Source organism: Neoarius graeffei, chromosome 1 (assembly GCF_027579695.1).
Source record: "Neoarius graeffei isolate fNeoGra1 chromosome 1, fNeoGra1.pri, whole genome shotgun sequence".
Classification (NCBI taxonomy): Eukaryota; Metazoa; Chordata; class Actinopteri; order Siluriformes; family Ariidae; genus Neoarius; species Neoarius graeffei.
Window position 1 is genome coordinate 49,405,666 of NC_083569.1, and position 18,212 is coordinate 49,423,877.

Here is an 18,212-nt window from a genome sequence, read left to right on the forward strand (position 1 = left end):
AGATTTCAACCTATAGATGTTCTGTCTCTCGATGATGGGTGGATTAAGTATGAATCCTATTTCCAGGTCTTGCGGGTTAACAAATATGGGAATAGCACTGCCAAGACTATATGCCAGGTGTACTTGTGAGGTATATATATTAGTGATGGTAGTAGCTTTCAGTATGTTCTCGACCATGTTAAGAGGAACTAGGTAAGGAGGGATTTTTCCACCACTTAAGTTGTTAACTGAGCTACTAACTTCTCTCAGCAAGTCCTGCATCAGATCTCTAACTACATGCACATAGGTTATATCTGACCGTACAATTCCTGACAATGTGTCTAAAGCGTACAGGGAGTTATTTATTAATGCTGAGTGCATGTTGACTGTGAGAATGGTTCCCTGCAGGGTTCTGCCTGGCCCTGCAGCTGGTCTTGTTGGACAAGCAGCCTCTGTTGGATTTCTGTCTCATCCCTAAGAGCATCCACTTCTCTCCTAATAGCACTCAGGCTAACTGAATTGGCTGCAAAGAGACTGACTGAGAACAATGACCCAATCACAGACACTGCTGTTAGCAGTCCTCCGAGGAATCTTTTCTGGCATTTGTTGTCCCCCAATTCTTCCTCAGTTACTAAGAATTTCTGCAACTGGTCCAGCATGTGAATGGTATCCTGGGTTTGACCCTCGGGCCTACCTTCGGCCAACTTTGGGGGCACCTTGATATGTTTGCGATACACATCCCAGGGGTCTAAACAGACATATATCCGCTGGGTGTAGATATGGTAGTTGGTGAGAAGGAGTCCAGGGGCTTCCTGGAGGGCGATGCCGGTGGGAGGTCCGGGTTCTACCACGTCACTGGACTCGCCCGATCGTAGGGTGAGGAGGATGCCAAGGATCCAAGAGAGGTTCATTCTGCAATGAACTAAGCTTTCGTTACCTTGAGTTGAGTGGTACTGGGTGAATACTCAACAGTGGTGCATGCCTATGGGGTTAGTGATGCATGCAAGGTAAAAAAAAAGGTGGAGTGAAGCCACTATGGGTTATCCACCCCCCTTTGGACTGGGGACTGTTTAAAGAGTCTGATTTGATTTATATGGACCCACTTATAAGCCGGTGTCTGGTTTGGTTTTGACATTCTGATATGATATGTGACTGGCGAAAGTTTGCCCACGATCTCATAGGGGCTGGACCAGTTTGGCAGGAACTTGTTTATTTAGCTGCCTGTACTCAATAGTCAGGCGCCATTTACCGTTTGGTTTCAGTACTGGCTACAAGGGTGAATTATATGTCGAGTTGCATTCCTGAATGATCTGCTTCTCCAACCATGTATTTAATGTTTCCTGAATGGAATCATAGGCTGCTAGGGGAATTCTGTACTGGCGTACAAACATTGGGGGCGCATTTGGGCCAGTTGGGATCCGCACAGCATGGAGGTCTGTGACTCCACAATCACTGGAATCTCATGACCAGATATGTTGAAATTCATAGAAGAGCTTGTGGAGCTTCTGTCTCTGAGTATCCAGTGTTAAAGCATCAGCCTTAACAAGCTGTTGTTAGACTTCAAGCTCAAACCCAAGATAGGGTTCTCCTGGTGGAGGAGCAGTGGCATCTTGTGATGAGTCTGTACTGCCTGGATGGGCAGCGAGTGCATAGACAACCATGTCACATCCCGCGTCTGGGTTGGCACTGCAGACATGTTCATTTTGCAGCAACTCATGTGGGACAATGGAAATCAACTTGTTAGGAAAAGGAGAAAATGTCTGCCCAAGGCATCTGGCATCCACCAGGGCAAGCAGCAGTTCACCGATCACTGGTACAGTCAGTTTGAAGTCATGAAAGGAGTTATCAATCAATAACCCCAAGGGTCAGCGTGCAGTCACGGAGAGTGAGGCACTGGTCAGGTTTTGCACCAGCAGATAAGTGGAGCAGTTATGCAATTCAAGCAGGGGGGTGCCACACACAGTTGGACTGAGTTCAAGGAAGAACAGTGAAGGTTAAAAGAATGTCTGTGAGCTGGGGAGCTCTTGTCCTTTCAGAATCACTAGTCTAAGGGGAAAACCAGCTGTTCTGGCAGGGATCACTACATCAAACTCACTCGCTACTTGGCATGCCTGGGGGATAGTCTGTCCAGGCCGCATGCGTTCTGGATCCACAGTGAGGGGGTAACTCTCGATGTTAGCTTGGGTCCACAGTATATGGTTCACCATATCCAGTTGTGTCCCCAACCTGATGAGGATATCCACCCCAACAAAGAGTGAATGAGGTAGCTGGGGGACTACACTCATGAAGAATGTGAATTCCTTTGCTCCAATCTGCAGGGATAAGGCACAAACACCGATAGCTTTGATTGGAGTCTGTGGTTGACCCACAGAAAGAAGGCAGTGGCTCTTGTGCATGAAGGAAGGGCCAGGGGTGCATTGGCATAATCTGTCGTACAAGGTTTGACCTATAACAGACTTCTCAGACCAGAGCATTAAGGCAGCGTCTTGTATTGCTACTCCATTGACCTTGACATTGCCCCTTATGAGTGGGCAGTATGGTGTTAGCTCTGAGTTCCCAAAAGAACAAAGAAAAGATTCATGGTCCTCCAAAGAACGTTGGTCACCAGGGGTGCAGGCTGCCAAAAGGGAGGAGGACTCGATGTCCTTGGTGTCTCAAGGCCCAAATACGGGAGATCAAGTGTGGAGGGAGCCTGGGCCCTAGGAAGGCTTTGCTGCATCTGGTGGGAGGCAATCCTGTCACAAAGAACGTGTTTGCATCCAGCTGGACCTGCAGGTCTCGGGACGGCAAGTTGTGCCCAGAGCTGCCCATGCCGGCAGGTGATGAGTGGGGCCAGTCTGTCCAGCAGATCCTGATCAACGAGTAATGGCTCGGTGTCAAAAGAACAGATGTAAATTGGATGGGACAGAGTCATCCCCTGGAAAGTGAGCTCCAACCATGCTTATTTTGTGATTGGCGCTTTGTTCTGGGTGTAGCTGATGAGGTTGATGTCACAAGTCTTTGTGCAGACTGGCTTACCACAGGAAAGCATCACTTGGGCGACCTCAGCAAAGGTATCTGCGCACATGAGGCTAATCTCCGACCCAGTGTCTAACAAGGCTTGGACATCTATAATACCTTTGACTAGCACAGACGTGTAGATGCGCTTAGCATTACCTTTCCAGACCAGATCACCTAAGAACTGCAAAAGACGTGCATTGTGGGTGCTTGTGACATTACTTGATACCTGAACCAAGCCACTGTCATGGTCATGCTCTTTAATACCATCCTGCCTCTCTGCTAGACCTGAATAACAGAGGAGGCCCAGACCCTGGATCGGTTTCCAGCACTGTGTTTGGGTCTCCTTCCCAGCCCACATAGTAGACCCTTGGTGGAGGTGGGGAGGGATCCTGGCCTAGTCACACGGGAGGAGGACCCTTATCACCCTTCTTTGGGTGACCCTCTGGATCCTTGGAGGGGCATTTATATGACGTAGCAAGCTGCTTCTTGAAGTCAACCACGAGCTCCTTCAAGGTTTCTATTTCTGCCCTAAGTTGGCCCTTGGGTTCGATCTCTTTGCCTTAGTTCTGGGTTCGAACTAGGCGGCCGGCAAGGGCCTTTCTGTGTGGAGTTTGCATGTTCTCCCCGTGTCTGCGTGGGTTTCCTCTGGGTGCTCTGGTTTCCCCCACAGTCCAAAGACATGTAGTTAGGTTGACGTGGGGCGGCCTTGGGCTGAGGTGCCCATGAGCAAGGTACCGAACCCCTGACTGCTCCCTGGGCGCTGTGTGTGGCTGCCCACTGCTCTGGGTGTGTGTGCGCGTGTGTTCACTGCTTCAGATGGGTTAAATGCAGAGGATGAATTTCACTGTGCTTGAAGTGTGCATGTGACAAATAAAAATGGCAGCCCCCTACAGTTATCACACCAAATATTGACTTAGTTTCATTTATTACTGTTTACTGCTCTTTATAGTATTTTTTTAAATGTAGAAACATTTAATTTCATTATTTTTGAAGGCATCTTTGCTTGACAGCATGTCTTTGTATGTGCCTAAGAATTGCACATTACTTGATACCTGAACCAAGCCACTGTCATGGTCATGCTCTTTAATACCATCCTGCCTCTCTGACTAGAGATCAAACAGCACAATGCAGGTTGATGCCCACAAAGTCTGTTCGGTCATGGATTATCTGACCAGCAGGGCAGACCTGTGAGACTCCAGAACTGTGTGAGAGGCAGTGGTGAGAAGTATTAGATCTTATTAGTATCAGTATTAGATCATCAGTTAAACAGTATGTATAGATACAGTATAATGGAATGAAAAGCAACGGAAATTTGGCATTGTAATTATTTACTTAAAAAACTGATTAAGTAAATGAATGCTGAAAAAGTAAGTACACCCCTGGCATCAGTTACTGGTATTGTCCACTTTAACAGGAACAATTTTATATAGGCACTTTCTATAACTGTCTACCAGTCTCTGACATCTACTGGGGAAAAAAATTTTGCCCACTCCAGTGTGCAGAATTCTTTCAACTGTGCAACGTTTGAGGAGATAAATTATATCACCTTTAGCAATCAACATTGTGTAAATGAAGACCGGATATCTGTATGTTCCAAATATATTGAAAAGTCTAAACTTTTCATGGGGTGTACTTACTTCTTCACATGACTGTTTTTCAGAGTTCATATTAAGGGTGTCAACAATTTTGACTGTACATTCTTTGTGACAATGACAATATAAACTAAACTCATATCTTGTGTTTGAATTCATGCATTCTTAGTGAGAAGTATGATCGCTCATGATAAGCCCATCACACTATACTTCATCACTATACACATACACTATAACTCAGACATTCTTGAAAGCAGTAATGCAAAAACAATAAATAATAAAGTATAAGAAAATATTATTCGTACAAGTGTGTGTGTGTGTGTGGGGGGGGGGGGGGGGACAGATGCTGATGTACCAGCTCATAATCATTTGCTGCAGTTCCAGCTAACTTCTGATTCAGTTTATCAAGATTTATGAGTATCTGCTTTGGAACTACACCACTGTGCAAAAGTCTTAGGTACCTTATTTTTTTGCACACAAACTATCAATTTCTATTTTATGACTTCTACATTATCGAGTCAGTACAAAAACATTTTAGAGTCCAAATGTTTGTTTTCCAGCACAAAATTAAATGTTACATAAAAAAAAATGTTTGTATCTGAACAGCATATTATATAAGAAAGCACTTTTCAGATTAAAGAAGAAAACATAATGAAGGCTGCTGGGTTTTGGTGCAAAATGAAGAAGCAAGCGTGACAGTCAAAGTGTCCAGAAGAACTGTGGCTGCTTCTGCAAGATGCTGAATAAAACCTACAGCTCATTTCCTTATCAAACTGCACTCACTGTACCTGAAACCACCATTTTTTAAAAGCAAAGGGCCGTCTCACACCATATATTGACTTTGTTTCGTTTATTATGGCGTACTGCTGTTTATAGTATTTTTAATGTTGAAACATTTCATTTCATTATTTTTAAGCCATTTTTGGTCTACAGTATTTCTTTACATGTGCCTAAGACTTTTGCACACTACTATACGTTGATTAAATTATGGCTGGTGTGTACTAATATTATGTTATAGTCGTGTTTTGCTATGGTATATGTCAATCCCAGACTGTACACTACATGCACTGTATAACAGTAGTTACTGAAAGCTGTACACAGACGTGATTTGCCACATTTACTAGCATTCTGTCTCCATCTAGTGTATCCTTAGTGTTGTTCAAGGATGTGCATAGACATTTTAAAGAGCTTGTATGCTAACCTGAAAAAAGGCAGGTGCCTACTCCCACTCCTGATTTTAGCAAGTACCTGCATGAGGTGAAATATGGTCATTTAACTAACCATAAATCAATATTTAATTTGTAAATTGTTTAAAATTTTCAAGATTAATTAAATTGAAAAAGCTGTAAACTGTTACTGAACACATTATTGCAGATATCCATCCATTATCCATAACCGCTTATTCTTTGCAGGGTCGCGGGCAAGCTAGAGCCTATCCCAGCTGACTATGGGCGAGAGGTGGGGTACACCCTGGACAAGTCACCAGGTCATACAAACAACCATTCACACTCACATTCACACCTACGGTCAATTTAGAGCCACCAATTAGCCTAACCTGCATGCCTTTGGACTGTGGGGGAAACCGGAGCACCCGGAGGAAACCCACGCAGACACGGGGAGAACATGCAAACTCCACACAGAAAAGCCTCCATCAGCTTCTGGGCTCAAACCCAGAACCTTCTTGCTGTGAGGCGACAGTGCTAACCACTACACCACTGTGCTGTCCTATTGCAGATATAGTTCTTTGTAAACTTGTTTAAGCAGCAATGTGATTTTGCATCTTGAGCTTAACACTGCCATAAAAGACATGTACCTGTATGGTGATCAAAGAACATACAGTTGTACACTGTAAAAATGATTTGCTGTTTTAACTGAAAAAAAAAGTTAGTAACTGGGGTGCCCTAAAATTTTGAGTTCACTGAAATTCACAGAGTAAGTTAAACTGATGATAACTTTCACTAACTTATTACTGATGTGTTAATGAACTCATCTCATCTCATTATCTCTAGCCGCTTTATCCTGTTCTACAGGGTCGCAGGCAAGCTGGAGCCTATCCCAGCTGACTTCGGGCGAAAGGCGGGGTACACCCTGGACAAGTCGCCAGGTCATCACAGGGCTGACACATAGACACAGACAACCATTCACACTCACTTTCACACCTACGGTCAATTTAGAGTCACCAGTTAACCTAACCTGCATGTCTTTGGACTGTGGGGGAAACTGGAGCACCCGGAGGAAACCCACGCGGACATGGAGCGAACATGCAAACTCCGCACAGAAAGGCCCTCGCCAGCCACAGGGCTCGAACCCGGACCTTCTTGCTGTGAGGCGACAGCACTAACCACTACGCCACCGTGCTGCCCTGTTAATTAACTCAAAATTCTGTATTTTACAGTGTAATTAACACCTCATGTCACAAGCTAGAAAGGAGCTAATACTCACATTCGCTTATTTCATGTCACAAGCTAACATGGACGTTAACTTCTTTAAAGCTGTTAATTTTTTTTTAGAAAGAGTGTCAATGTTGGCTTATGAAAGAAGGTAACATTACCTTCTTTCATATAGCTGCCTATATACACAACTAAAAACTAGTTTACAAGAAACTATATCTGCAATAATGTGTTAACTTACACGAACAATGTGCAGCTTTTTAATTTTAATTAATCTTGAATTTTTTAAACAATTTATAAATTAAATATTGATTTATGGTTAGTTAAATGACCATATTTTACCTCATGCAGGTACTTGCTAAAATAGCTGCCTATATACAGCACTGTGCAAAAGTCTTCGGCACCCTTTTTTTTCATACAAACTTTGTTATAGATTTCTATTTTATGACTTCTACATTATTGAGTCAGTACAAAAACATTTTAGAGTTCCAAACATTTGTTTTTCAGCACAAAATTAAATGTTACAGAAAAAAAGTTTGTATCTGAGCAGCATATGAGGAAGAAGTGTTTATTTGTCACACACGCACTCAAGCACAGTGAAATGTCTCCTCTGCATTTAACCCATCTGAAGCAGTGAACACACACATGCACATACACAAGTGAGCAATGCACACACATACTCAGAGCAGTGGGCAGTTATGCTACAGCACCCGGGGAGCAGTTGGAGTTTATGGTAGGAGCCTTGCTCAAGGGCACTTCAGCCCATGGCTGCCCCCATGTTAACCTAACCATATGTCTTTGTGAGAGAAACCGGAGCACCCAGAGGAGACACGGGGAGAACATACAAACTCCACGCAGAAAGGCCCCCGTCAGCTGCTGGACTCAAACCCAGAACCTTCTTGCTGTGAGGTGACCGTGCTAACCACTACACCACCATGCTGCCCATTACATGAAAGCACTTTTCAAAGTAAAAAAGAAAACATAATGAAGGCTGCTGTGTTTTGCTGCAAAATGAAGAAGCGAGTGTGACAGTCAAAGTGTCCAGAAGAACTGTGGCTGCTTCTGCAAGATGCTCAGTAAAACCTACAGCACATTTCATTATAAAACTGCACTCACTGTACCAGAGACTCCTATTTTTTTTAAGCAAAGGGCCGTCTCACACCAAATACTGACTTTATTTCATTTATTATGGCTTACTGCTGTTTATAGTATTTTTTTAATGTTGTAACATTTCATTATTTTTAAGCCATTTTTGGTCAACAGCATTTTTTTTTTTTTACATGTGCCTAAGACTTTTGCACTGTACTCTATATTAGCCAGCTAACTAAGATTGGGTCATGTGATAGCATAATATAAGGCAATCTTGCACAACATGATGCAAATGTGAGAAACTGCATGCTGTTTGGAGATTATTCTTCACAGGGAATCCCACTGGTTATACCATTCATCACCTAGAGCCCTGACACAAGTGTCAACAATACCATGTTTGGATTATACAGTGTCACATTAGAGGGGGCAAAGGGCATCACTTTGCATCACATTTTTTTTTTTTTTTTAATTTACAGCTCTGTGCCAGGGCGGCACGGTGGTGTAGTGGTTAGCACTGTCGCCTCACAGCAAGAAGGTCCGGGTTCGAGCCCCGTGGCCGGCGAGGGCCTTTCTGTGTGGAGTTTGCATGTTCTCCCCGTGTCCGCGTGGGTTTCCTCCGGGTGCTCCGGTTTCCCCCACAGTCCAAAGACATGCAGGTTAGGTTAACTGGTGACTCTAAATTGACCGTAGGTGTGAATGTGAGTGTGAATGGTTGTCTGTGTCTATGTGTCAGCCCTGCGATGATCTGGCGACTTGTCCAGGATGTACCCCGCCTTTCGCCCGTAGTCAGCTGGGATAGGCTCCAGCTTGCCTGCGACCCTGCAGAACAGGATAAAGCAGCTAGAGATAATGAGATGAGATGAGATGAGATGAGATGAGATGAGATGAGATGAGATGAGATGAGATGAGATGAGCTCTGGGCCACCCCATTTCTGTGTCCCACGGAGGCATGTCTATCAAAAAGCAATAAAAGTTTGGATGATATTGCGATTTCATTTGGTTTAACTTTAGCAATTATGGGCTACTCATATTTATGCAGCCACAACAGTAAAAATAAAACTTTTTTTTTCCTCCAGAGAAGGGAAGCTCAGGCAAAGAGGGCAAATTATCTGTTGCTCAGGCAACTTTAGCCTGGTCTTGTATGCATCCTTGGTGTTGTAATGCTTACAGGTTGTGTGTGCTGACAATTTCAGCACACATTAAGCAATTGAATTCCTTCAAATGCCAGACTTTGTACCACACACTTGAGACAGAGCTTAGCTTTTGTGAAGGTTATGCAACTATATTTGCTGTCAATGATTATGTAAGTAGGAAATGCCAAAGGCAGAGACTGACAGCTTAATATTTTATTACAACCCCGATTCCAAAAAAGTTGGGACAAAGTACAAATTGTAAATAAAAATGGAATGCAATAATTTACAAATCTCAAAAACTGATATTGTATTCACAATAGAACATAGACAACATATCAAATGTCGAAAGTGAGACATTTTGAAATTTCATGCCAAATATTGGCTCATTTGAAATTTCATGACAGCAACACATCTCAAAAAAGTTGGGACAGGGGCAATAAAAGGCTGGAAAAGTTAAAGGTACAAAAAAAGGAACAGCTGGAGGACCAAATTGCAACTCATTAGGTCAATTGGCAATAGGTCATTAACATGACTGGGTATAAAAAGAGCATCTTGGAGTGGCAGCGGCTCTCAGAAGTAAAGATGGGAAGAGGATCACCAATCCCACTAATTCTGCGCCGACAAATAGTAGAGCAATATCAGAAAGGAGTTCGACAGTGTAAAATCGCAAAGAGTTTGAACATATCATCATCTACAGTGCATAATATCATCAAAAGATTCAGAGAATCTGGAAGAATCTCTGTGCGTAAGGGTCAAGGCCGGAAAACCATACTGGGTGCCCGTGATCTTCAGGCCCTTAGACGGCACTGCATCACATACAGGCATGCTTCTGTATTGGAAATCACAAAATGGGCTCAGGAATATTTCCAGAGAACATTATCTGTGAACACAATTCACCGTGCCATCCGCCATTGCCAGCTAAAACTCTATAGTTCAAAGAATAAGCCATCTCTAAACACGATCCAGAAGCGCAGACGTCTTCTCTGGGCCAAGGCTCATTTAAAATGGACTGTGGCAAAGTGGAAAACTGTTCTGTGGTCAGACGAATCAGAATTTGAAGTTCTTTATGGAAATCAGGGATGCCGTGTCATTCGGACTAAAGAGGAGAAGGACGACCCAAGTTGTTATCAGCGCTCAGTTCAGAAGCCTGCATCTCTGATGCTATGGGGTTGCATTAGTGCGTGTGGCATGGGCAGCTTACACATCTGGAAAGACACCATCAATGCTGAAAGGTATATCCAGGTTCTAGAGCAACATATGCTCCCATCCAGATGACGTCTCTTTCAGGGAAGACCTTGCATTTTCCAACATGACAATGCCAAACCACATACTGCATCAATTACAGCTTCGTGGTTGTGTAGAAGAAGGGTCCGGGTACTGAACTGGCCAGCCTGCAGTCCAGATCTTTCACCCATAGAAAACATTTGGTGCATCATAAAACGGAAGATACGACAAAAAAGACCTAAGACAGTTGAGCAACTAGAATCCTACATTAGACAAGAATGGGTTAACATTCCTATCCCTAAACTTGAGCAACTTGTCTCCTCAGTCCCCAGATGTTTACAGACTGTTGTAAAGAGAAAAGCGGATGTCTCACAGTGGTAAACATGGCCTTGTCCCAACTTTTTTGAGATGTGTTGTTGTCATGAAATTTAAAATCACCTAATTTTTCTCTTTAAATGATACATTTTCTCAGTTTAAACATTTGATATGTCATCTATGTTCTATTCTGAATAAAATATGGAATTTTGAAACTTCCACATCATTGCATTCCGTTTTTATTTACAATTTGTACTTTGTCCCAACTTTTTTGGAATCGGGGTTGTACATTACAGGCATTTAGCAGACGTTCTTATCCAGAGTGATCTACAACATACCTGGAGCAGTTGGGGGTTTGGTGCCTTGCTCAAGGGCACTTTAGCCATTCCTGCTGGTCTAGGGAATCAAACCAGCAACCTTTTGGTCCCAACAGTGCTTCTCTAACCTTTAGACCACAGCTTTCCTGTTTATGAAACTCTGGAATTGTAGCTCTTTAATCACATAACTTTTAATGGATTGGAATATTGTGATTTCTTTTTCTTTGTAGTTTTATTGTGTTAATGTCCGCTTAACATTTTATATGAATAGTTGCACTGGAAATATGTTTATTGAATACTTATTTCCCTTGCTATATTTAATAGTAATCTCTTCAGTTGTTCTTAAAGAATTTGTTTTATTGTTAACAGCTTCATTTTTGAGTCCTAAAGGAGGGAAAGGCTTCTTCTGTTTTAAAACGAAAGATAAACCCCTACCCCTGGTCTATAACACATTCATTCACACAAGAAACTCTCTCTCATCCATTTGCACATCACACTACAATCATTTGCATTACTGCTGTATCTGCTGCTATTGCTCATTTGCACGACTGTTCATATACACCTCATAAGCTACTCTTCTAGCACCTTTACAGATATTGTACTGTATTTGCACTACTGCTATTTTGTACATTGCTTGATTTTAGAGTATATACTCTAAAATCAAACAATGTACAAAATAGGGGCGGCACGGTGGTGTAGTGGTTAGCGCTGTCACCTCACAGCAAGAAGGTCCTGGGTTCGAGCCCAGTGGCCGGTGAGGGCCTTTCTGTGCGGAGTTTGCATGTTCTCCCCGTGTCTGTGTGGGTTTCCTCTGGGTGCTCCGTTTTCCCCCACAGTCCAAAGACATGCAGGTTAGGTTAACTGGTGACTCTAAATTAACTGTAGGTGTGAATGGTTGTTTGACCTGGCGACTTGTCCAGGGTGTACCCCGCCTCTTGCCCATAGTCAGCTGGGATAGGCTCCAGCTTGCCTGCGACCCTGTAGAACAGGATAAGTGGCTACAGATAATGGATGGATATATTTATTTATTTATTCTTTATCTGTTTTTACACATAAGGTGAGAGAGAAATGGCATTTCGATTCTCCTATATATGTCCTGGATATATAAGTGAACTGACAATAAAAAAAAATCTTTGAATCTTTGAATAAACCATTTGTGCTCTGCTGCATCCTTCCATCACTATTAAAAGTGATCATATTAAAAGGTAACTCTGGTTACAGTAACTGAAGATAGGATCCATACTAATTGTTATAAGGACATTTGTTAGAAAGGTATTTGGTCACCTGACAGTGCAGTCTGAAAAATGGTAAATCTCATACACTGAGCATGTCCTTTTATCCAGGACAGTGGTAGAGCGCCCCCTAGAGTGAGTAGGAGTAATCCCAAACAACTTGAAGGGAAAACAGCCAGGCAAGACGGAAAAAAAAGAGAGGGAAGAGGACGTGGGACTGAATGGAAAGAAACACAAAGTTGAGGCATGGCTACATGGATTCTTGTCTTTCTTGTTGGTGTGTGTTTCCTGTTAGCTAGAGTTTGTGGATCAAGGACGAGGTAAGATCTTCAGCTTTTTAAGACAGGAAAAAGTGAAACTTAAAGAGTTGTATCATTAGTACAAGATGTCCCTGTGTGTGTGTGTGTGTGATGTGAATAGACAGTGTTGGATTTATAGTTACACAATTGGATTGTTGTTATTTAAGGACTAAATGTTCAGCTTCTCAAGATGATCACTGGGTGGATTAGATTACAGTGGGGGAAAGCCAAACCTAGTGAATCTAATATACTGAACATTTTCCTGATTCATCAGCCCATTTGTTAAATTGTATTTTATTAGTATTTTGTAGTTACTAGTGTTTATGGCTTAATGTGAACTTTGTATTCACAGAGGGGTGGGGTACTGTACTGCTCATTTGGGATAAGTCAGTTAACTTTCCTAGTAAGTGTATATCACAGTCTTGTGCAGAAAGAGCTGGTGTGGGTGCAGGTTTTCATTCCAACCAAGCAGGAGCCACACCTGCCTATTGAAAGTCGAGAGCAGCTGTAAGAAGTGGAATGGGGTGCGGTCCATGCTCAAAGCTGAGAACCGAGTGCACCGTTTGGCTACCGTTTCCGGTAGTGATGGACAAATATGGCTCTGAGGGGGCGTGGCAGAAGAAGCCCCTCTTCGAGGCGTGTACTGTTTAGCAGAAAACCACGTGACTGATGACAGACAAGGCTTCTGTTGTGAATCAGTGAAAGGTTCATTATCCCAAGTCTCATTCAACAGAGTTCACCAGCCACAGCTGGTGCTAAGAGAAATGTACAGCATGTTTTAATTTCGACATCAGTGTTCTGACACTTTGCGCAATGTTTCATTTTCAGAGGTGGACCGTAATGAAGTACATTTACTTGAGTACTGTACTTAAAGGAGATATGCAGGATAGCGTCTCCACCCTTGACTCTTGTATGCTGGATAAATGGGAATTTAAAAAATATATATATTATTGAGGGCGGCACGGTGGTGTAGTGGTTAGCGCTGTCGCCTCACAGCAAGAAGGTCCGGGTTCGAGCCCCGTGGCCGACGAGGGCCTTTCTGTGTGGAGTTTGCATGTTCTCCCCGTGTCCGCGTGGGTTTCCTCCGGGTGCTCCGGTTTCCCCCACAGTCCAAAGACATGCAGGTTAGGTTAACTGGTGACTCTAAATTGACCGTAGGTGTGAATGTGAGTGTGAATGGTTGTCTGTGTCTATGTGTCAGCCCCGTGATGACCTGGCGACTTGTCCAGGGTGTACCCCGCCTTTTGCCCGTAGTAGGGTTGCCACCCGTCCCGTAAAATACGGAATCGTCCTTTATTTGGCAATTAAATCGTGTCCCATATTGAACCGATACGGGACGCGATTTGTTCCGTATTTTCATAAATGTCCAATACACATGTCTGTCTCACACATATCAACACTAAATCTAACAATAATGAACAAAATAAAACAGGAAATACTACATTGTGGGATCTACCCAGGACACAAACCCCTCCCCTCTGTGTCACGCTCTGTGTGTCTGTGCCTGGCTGCCTGCATCACTGCGTGTGGCGCTGTCACGGTTGCCTAGAGACAGACAACACACACCGGCGCTGCTCAAAAAACCCGGGCCTTTTAAAAATGTCTGCTGCACCTGGGACTCCACCACGTCCTCAAAAGCGTAAACGCTTACAGAAATACAGACAAGAGTGGGAAGAAGCACATCCTTGGCTGGACAGCGTGAGTGGAGACGACTACAGAGCAAACTGTAAAGTCTGTCGGCGAGTGTTTTCAGTGGCGTACGGTGGGCTGTCTGACATTAGACAGCATTCGTCAGGAGAGCAACACTGCAGATATGTAAGAACACAGAAGACACAAGCGTCAGTGTCACAGTTCTTTATACCCCAATCATCTCCTGAGAGTGATACGGTATGGGACATTATGTTATGATTGTTTGATTGATTGTTTGAATTAATGATCATTCATCTGTCCGACTGGATGTGTTAAAAAGGAAGACAGAGTTGATCCACCAATCAAGCTCTCACTAAATCTCAGCACCTCACTCACTCACACACAGGACCCCTGTCTTCCACACTCACCCCGCCCCCTCGCTTTCTCATCCAACCACGTACTTGCCCGTACTATACACTTTCACTGACAATCAGAAAACACACAACATTATTATTATTATTATTAGCACACTCTCTAAGTAAAAATGTCCCCAAGGTTCACAAAGAGAGTCCCTACACTAAAAACAGTTATGCACTTACATTTACAGTGATATTAAGTTCTCAATATATTTAGATTATATTTTAAAAGTTCATTGTTGCCCACTTGTACATTATACATTTTTACAGCATTGGCAATAAAGCATTTCAAGCTTTAAGTATGAGTAATTGCTTTCTTGATCACCCCTTTACTAAAAACACCTACAAAACAAAACATACCACTGCTGCGAGCACCCCATCCCATGGGAGTCGTGCCCGTGGTGGTCATGGCCCCAAGGAGCCGTGGTGGGCGTCCCTTATTTTCATTTCTGAATGGTGGCAACCCTAGCCCGTAGTCAGCTGGGATAGGCTCCAGCTTGCCTGCAACCCTGTAGAACAGGATAAAGCAGCTAGAGATAATGAGATGAGATGAGACTTCGATTGTGTGTTGACTCTCATTAAAACAGGATAGGTGTTATAACTTATGCAACATAAGTTCATAAGTTCATCATGTACATGCATGCATTTTCACTGATAAAATGTAAAAGGCGAATTAAATAATCAGATGAACTGAGACAATTACGTTCTGAAGCAAATTAAATAATCTTATACCGGTAACTTAAACACACAATACAAGTTACATGGATTAATCTAAATGCAGGTAAACGTGTTGTTTTTTTATCCAAATGAGAGTCGGAGCTTACCCGTCTGTGTTTTCACTTCTTGAAGGCCGATCCTTTGGCCGATTATTTTGAAACAATCTGACTATCAGTTGTTCATGCCATTCATTCGCTTCTTCCATGTAAGGGTGAGATGGCAGCAATATCTGGACAAGGCATGGCTGAAAATGTCATCAGTAAGTCAAATGCCAAACTGAAATTCCTATATAGACAAGCAAGGGATGTCGATTTGAAAACCAAGAAATTGCTTGTATCGGCAGTAATCCAATGTCATTTTGACTATGCCAGCACATCCTGGTACACTGGTCTAACCAAGAAATATAAAACTCGGTTACAGTGTACTCAGAATAAAATTATTCGATATCTTTTAAATGTACCGGCCAGAACACATATTGGCGCTCACGAATTTGGACTAGTTGGTATATTACCGATTGAGTTACGTGTTAATCAGTTAAAATATAATTTAGTTTACAATATTGTTAATGGTAATGCTCCAAATTATCTTTCCCATTCTTTCGAACCAACACGTAACCGCCACTCTATCAGTACAAGATCTAGTGCCATGTCCTTCCAAGTACCAGTTGTTAAGTCTCATGGTAAATCTTCATTTAGTTATTCTAGTATTTTGTTATGGAATGAATTACCTAGTCATATTCAAGGTGCTACCAGCAAGTCTCAGTTTAAACGTCTAGTCAAACAATTTTTATTCCAAAATCTTAGCAATCAGGAATCTAGTGTTTTTATTTTTTATTGATGAGTTTTTTTTTCGATTGTATACCACCGTTTTTGTTTTTTTGTGATATTGTTGTATTTATTTTTTGATACTTATATAACCTGTTAATTGTTTATTAGTCTATTTTTCTATTGTTAAGTTTACATTATGTTGTTCTTTGATATTGTCAGGGTGTTTTTTTTTTTTTTTAGGGACCACAATGGAAATAAGTGTTTACACTTTCTTATGTCATCCCAATATTTTAATGTTTTTTGTACTTGTATTTTATATATTATGTACAAGATCATTTTTATATTGAATAAATCAACAACAACAATCCAGTTTAGAAATCAGACGGCTGCTCCAGTCATTCACTTTTCTTCATACTGTGTATTCCACCATTACTGCTCGGCTCAGGCAATTACTAAAACCCGGGACGGAGCGGGATGTCACTGGTTTTAGAAACAACCGCGGGGAGGTCACTGCCTGAGCGATATGTCACATCCCGTTCTGTCCCGGGTTTTACCAACAACCCTCGGCTCACTCTGGGAGGACTGGTGCAACTAAACTCACTTTCCTTTAAAAAAATAAATAAATAAAATAAATAAATACTTTTCTTGTAGTTTTCTTTTCCTTTAATTGTTGGTACTGCACCCTCTTTCAATACGGGCTTATAGCCAACACTCCTCAACAGATCAGAGGTTTCGTACGAGTCTTCAGTAAAATGTGCAGAGCAGAGGAGAGACCACTTTGTAGGTGCCCAATGTGCCCGTGAACTTCTTGCAAAACACGTCCAAATCTTTGCAGTTTGAACATTCTTGGGCCATGAATGCAACGTAAATCCACCTTCTGTCATATTGCTGCACCCGCCAGCAACACATCTATGTGGCACGGCGATAAATTAGCTCAAAATGGAGGATCAAAGTTGTAGTCAGCTCTGTGTTTTAGTATAGCGGAAATGGCGATGAGACCGATAGTCTTCCTGCTGTGACGTTACGGACGTCAAGATCATTCACTCAGACCGCTACCTATATGAATCACTTTAATCGTAAAAATTACTATATTAGATTTATTGTTAGCACTTAAAACCATTCCTGTGCCATTCTTGAAGTCTCAAGGCATTTATAAACGAAAGTGAGGCCATGGCTCTGTGTATATGCTTTAAGTACACTTTTATAAGTATAAAAGTATATGTACTTAAGTATTATTTTTTTGGAAACTTATGACTTTAACTTCACTACATTTGAAAGACAAATATCGTACTTTTCACTCCACTACATTTCTATCAAGGTCCTCGTTACTCGTTAATATGAAGCAGCTTTGAAAGTGGATGTTTTTTTCTTTTCCTTTCTAAAAAGTGATTGATTTTTTCGCAGGTGACACTGAGACAGCCGATCAGTAATCACTAGGGTCACGTCACGTCCATAGACTGTATAAAATCAAGTTCACTGATTTCTCAGCAGCATTATTTGAACACGATCAGTTGATGGCAGAATGGAAGGAGGCGGTTCTTCTGGGGAATGCACACACTCATGGCCCATGAACCCATGTTTCAATTTACTGCAAGGATTAAAGATTCATTTTGTTTGAAATTTTTGCTTTGTTTACCTAAAACAAACCACATCACGTCCTACAAAAACTTGCTGTCCGACCTGCGGAAGCATATTGAGGTATATAAATGTTTTATTCCAAGAGAAAGCTTGCACCAAAGTTGTTTGTGCTTTTAGAGCGAGCGATAACGTTGCAATAGCTGTACAGTCTGGTTAGTCAAATGACTTTCTATGGATTTTCCCACCACGTTGCCGTAGCCTTGTCCATGACTAACGTTAACACATAGCTAGTTAACTTGGACACTGTTAGTTAGCATGTAAAAACAGTTACGCTAACAGGAGTAACGTTAACTTATCTGAAGTCCTTTCAGAAATATGTTTTAGCATAATCTTGCCAAATAAACAAAATGTAGAAATCTTTCTTTTCTAGTAACAGAGACCCAATATGATTTTGAGTTTGAAAAGAGTTTGCTAGCATGTCAGGTGGAGTTTCACTGACTAGCTAGCTTAACGTTAAACCACCATGATGGCACAG

The 18,212-nt window shown here is 42.2% G+C and overlaps 1 protein-coding gene across 1 annotated transcript in view; it reads left to right on the forward strand.

Annotated features, from left to right (window-relative positions):
• Positions 1-12,420: 12,420 nt before the first annotated feature.
• Positions 12,421-18,212, forward strand: part of LOC132893929 (cytochrome P450 7A1) — a 62,522-nt gene continuing 56,730 nt past the window's right edge. The window contains exon 1 of the mRNA XM_060933114.1: positions 12,421-12,591. Coding sequence (XP_060789097.1) covers positions 12,518-12,591 — 74 coding nt within the window. The 5' untranslated portion in view covers positions 12,421-12,517. The remainder of the gene's footprint in view (positions 12,592-18,212) is intronic.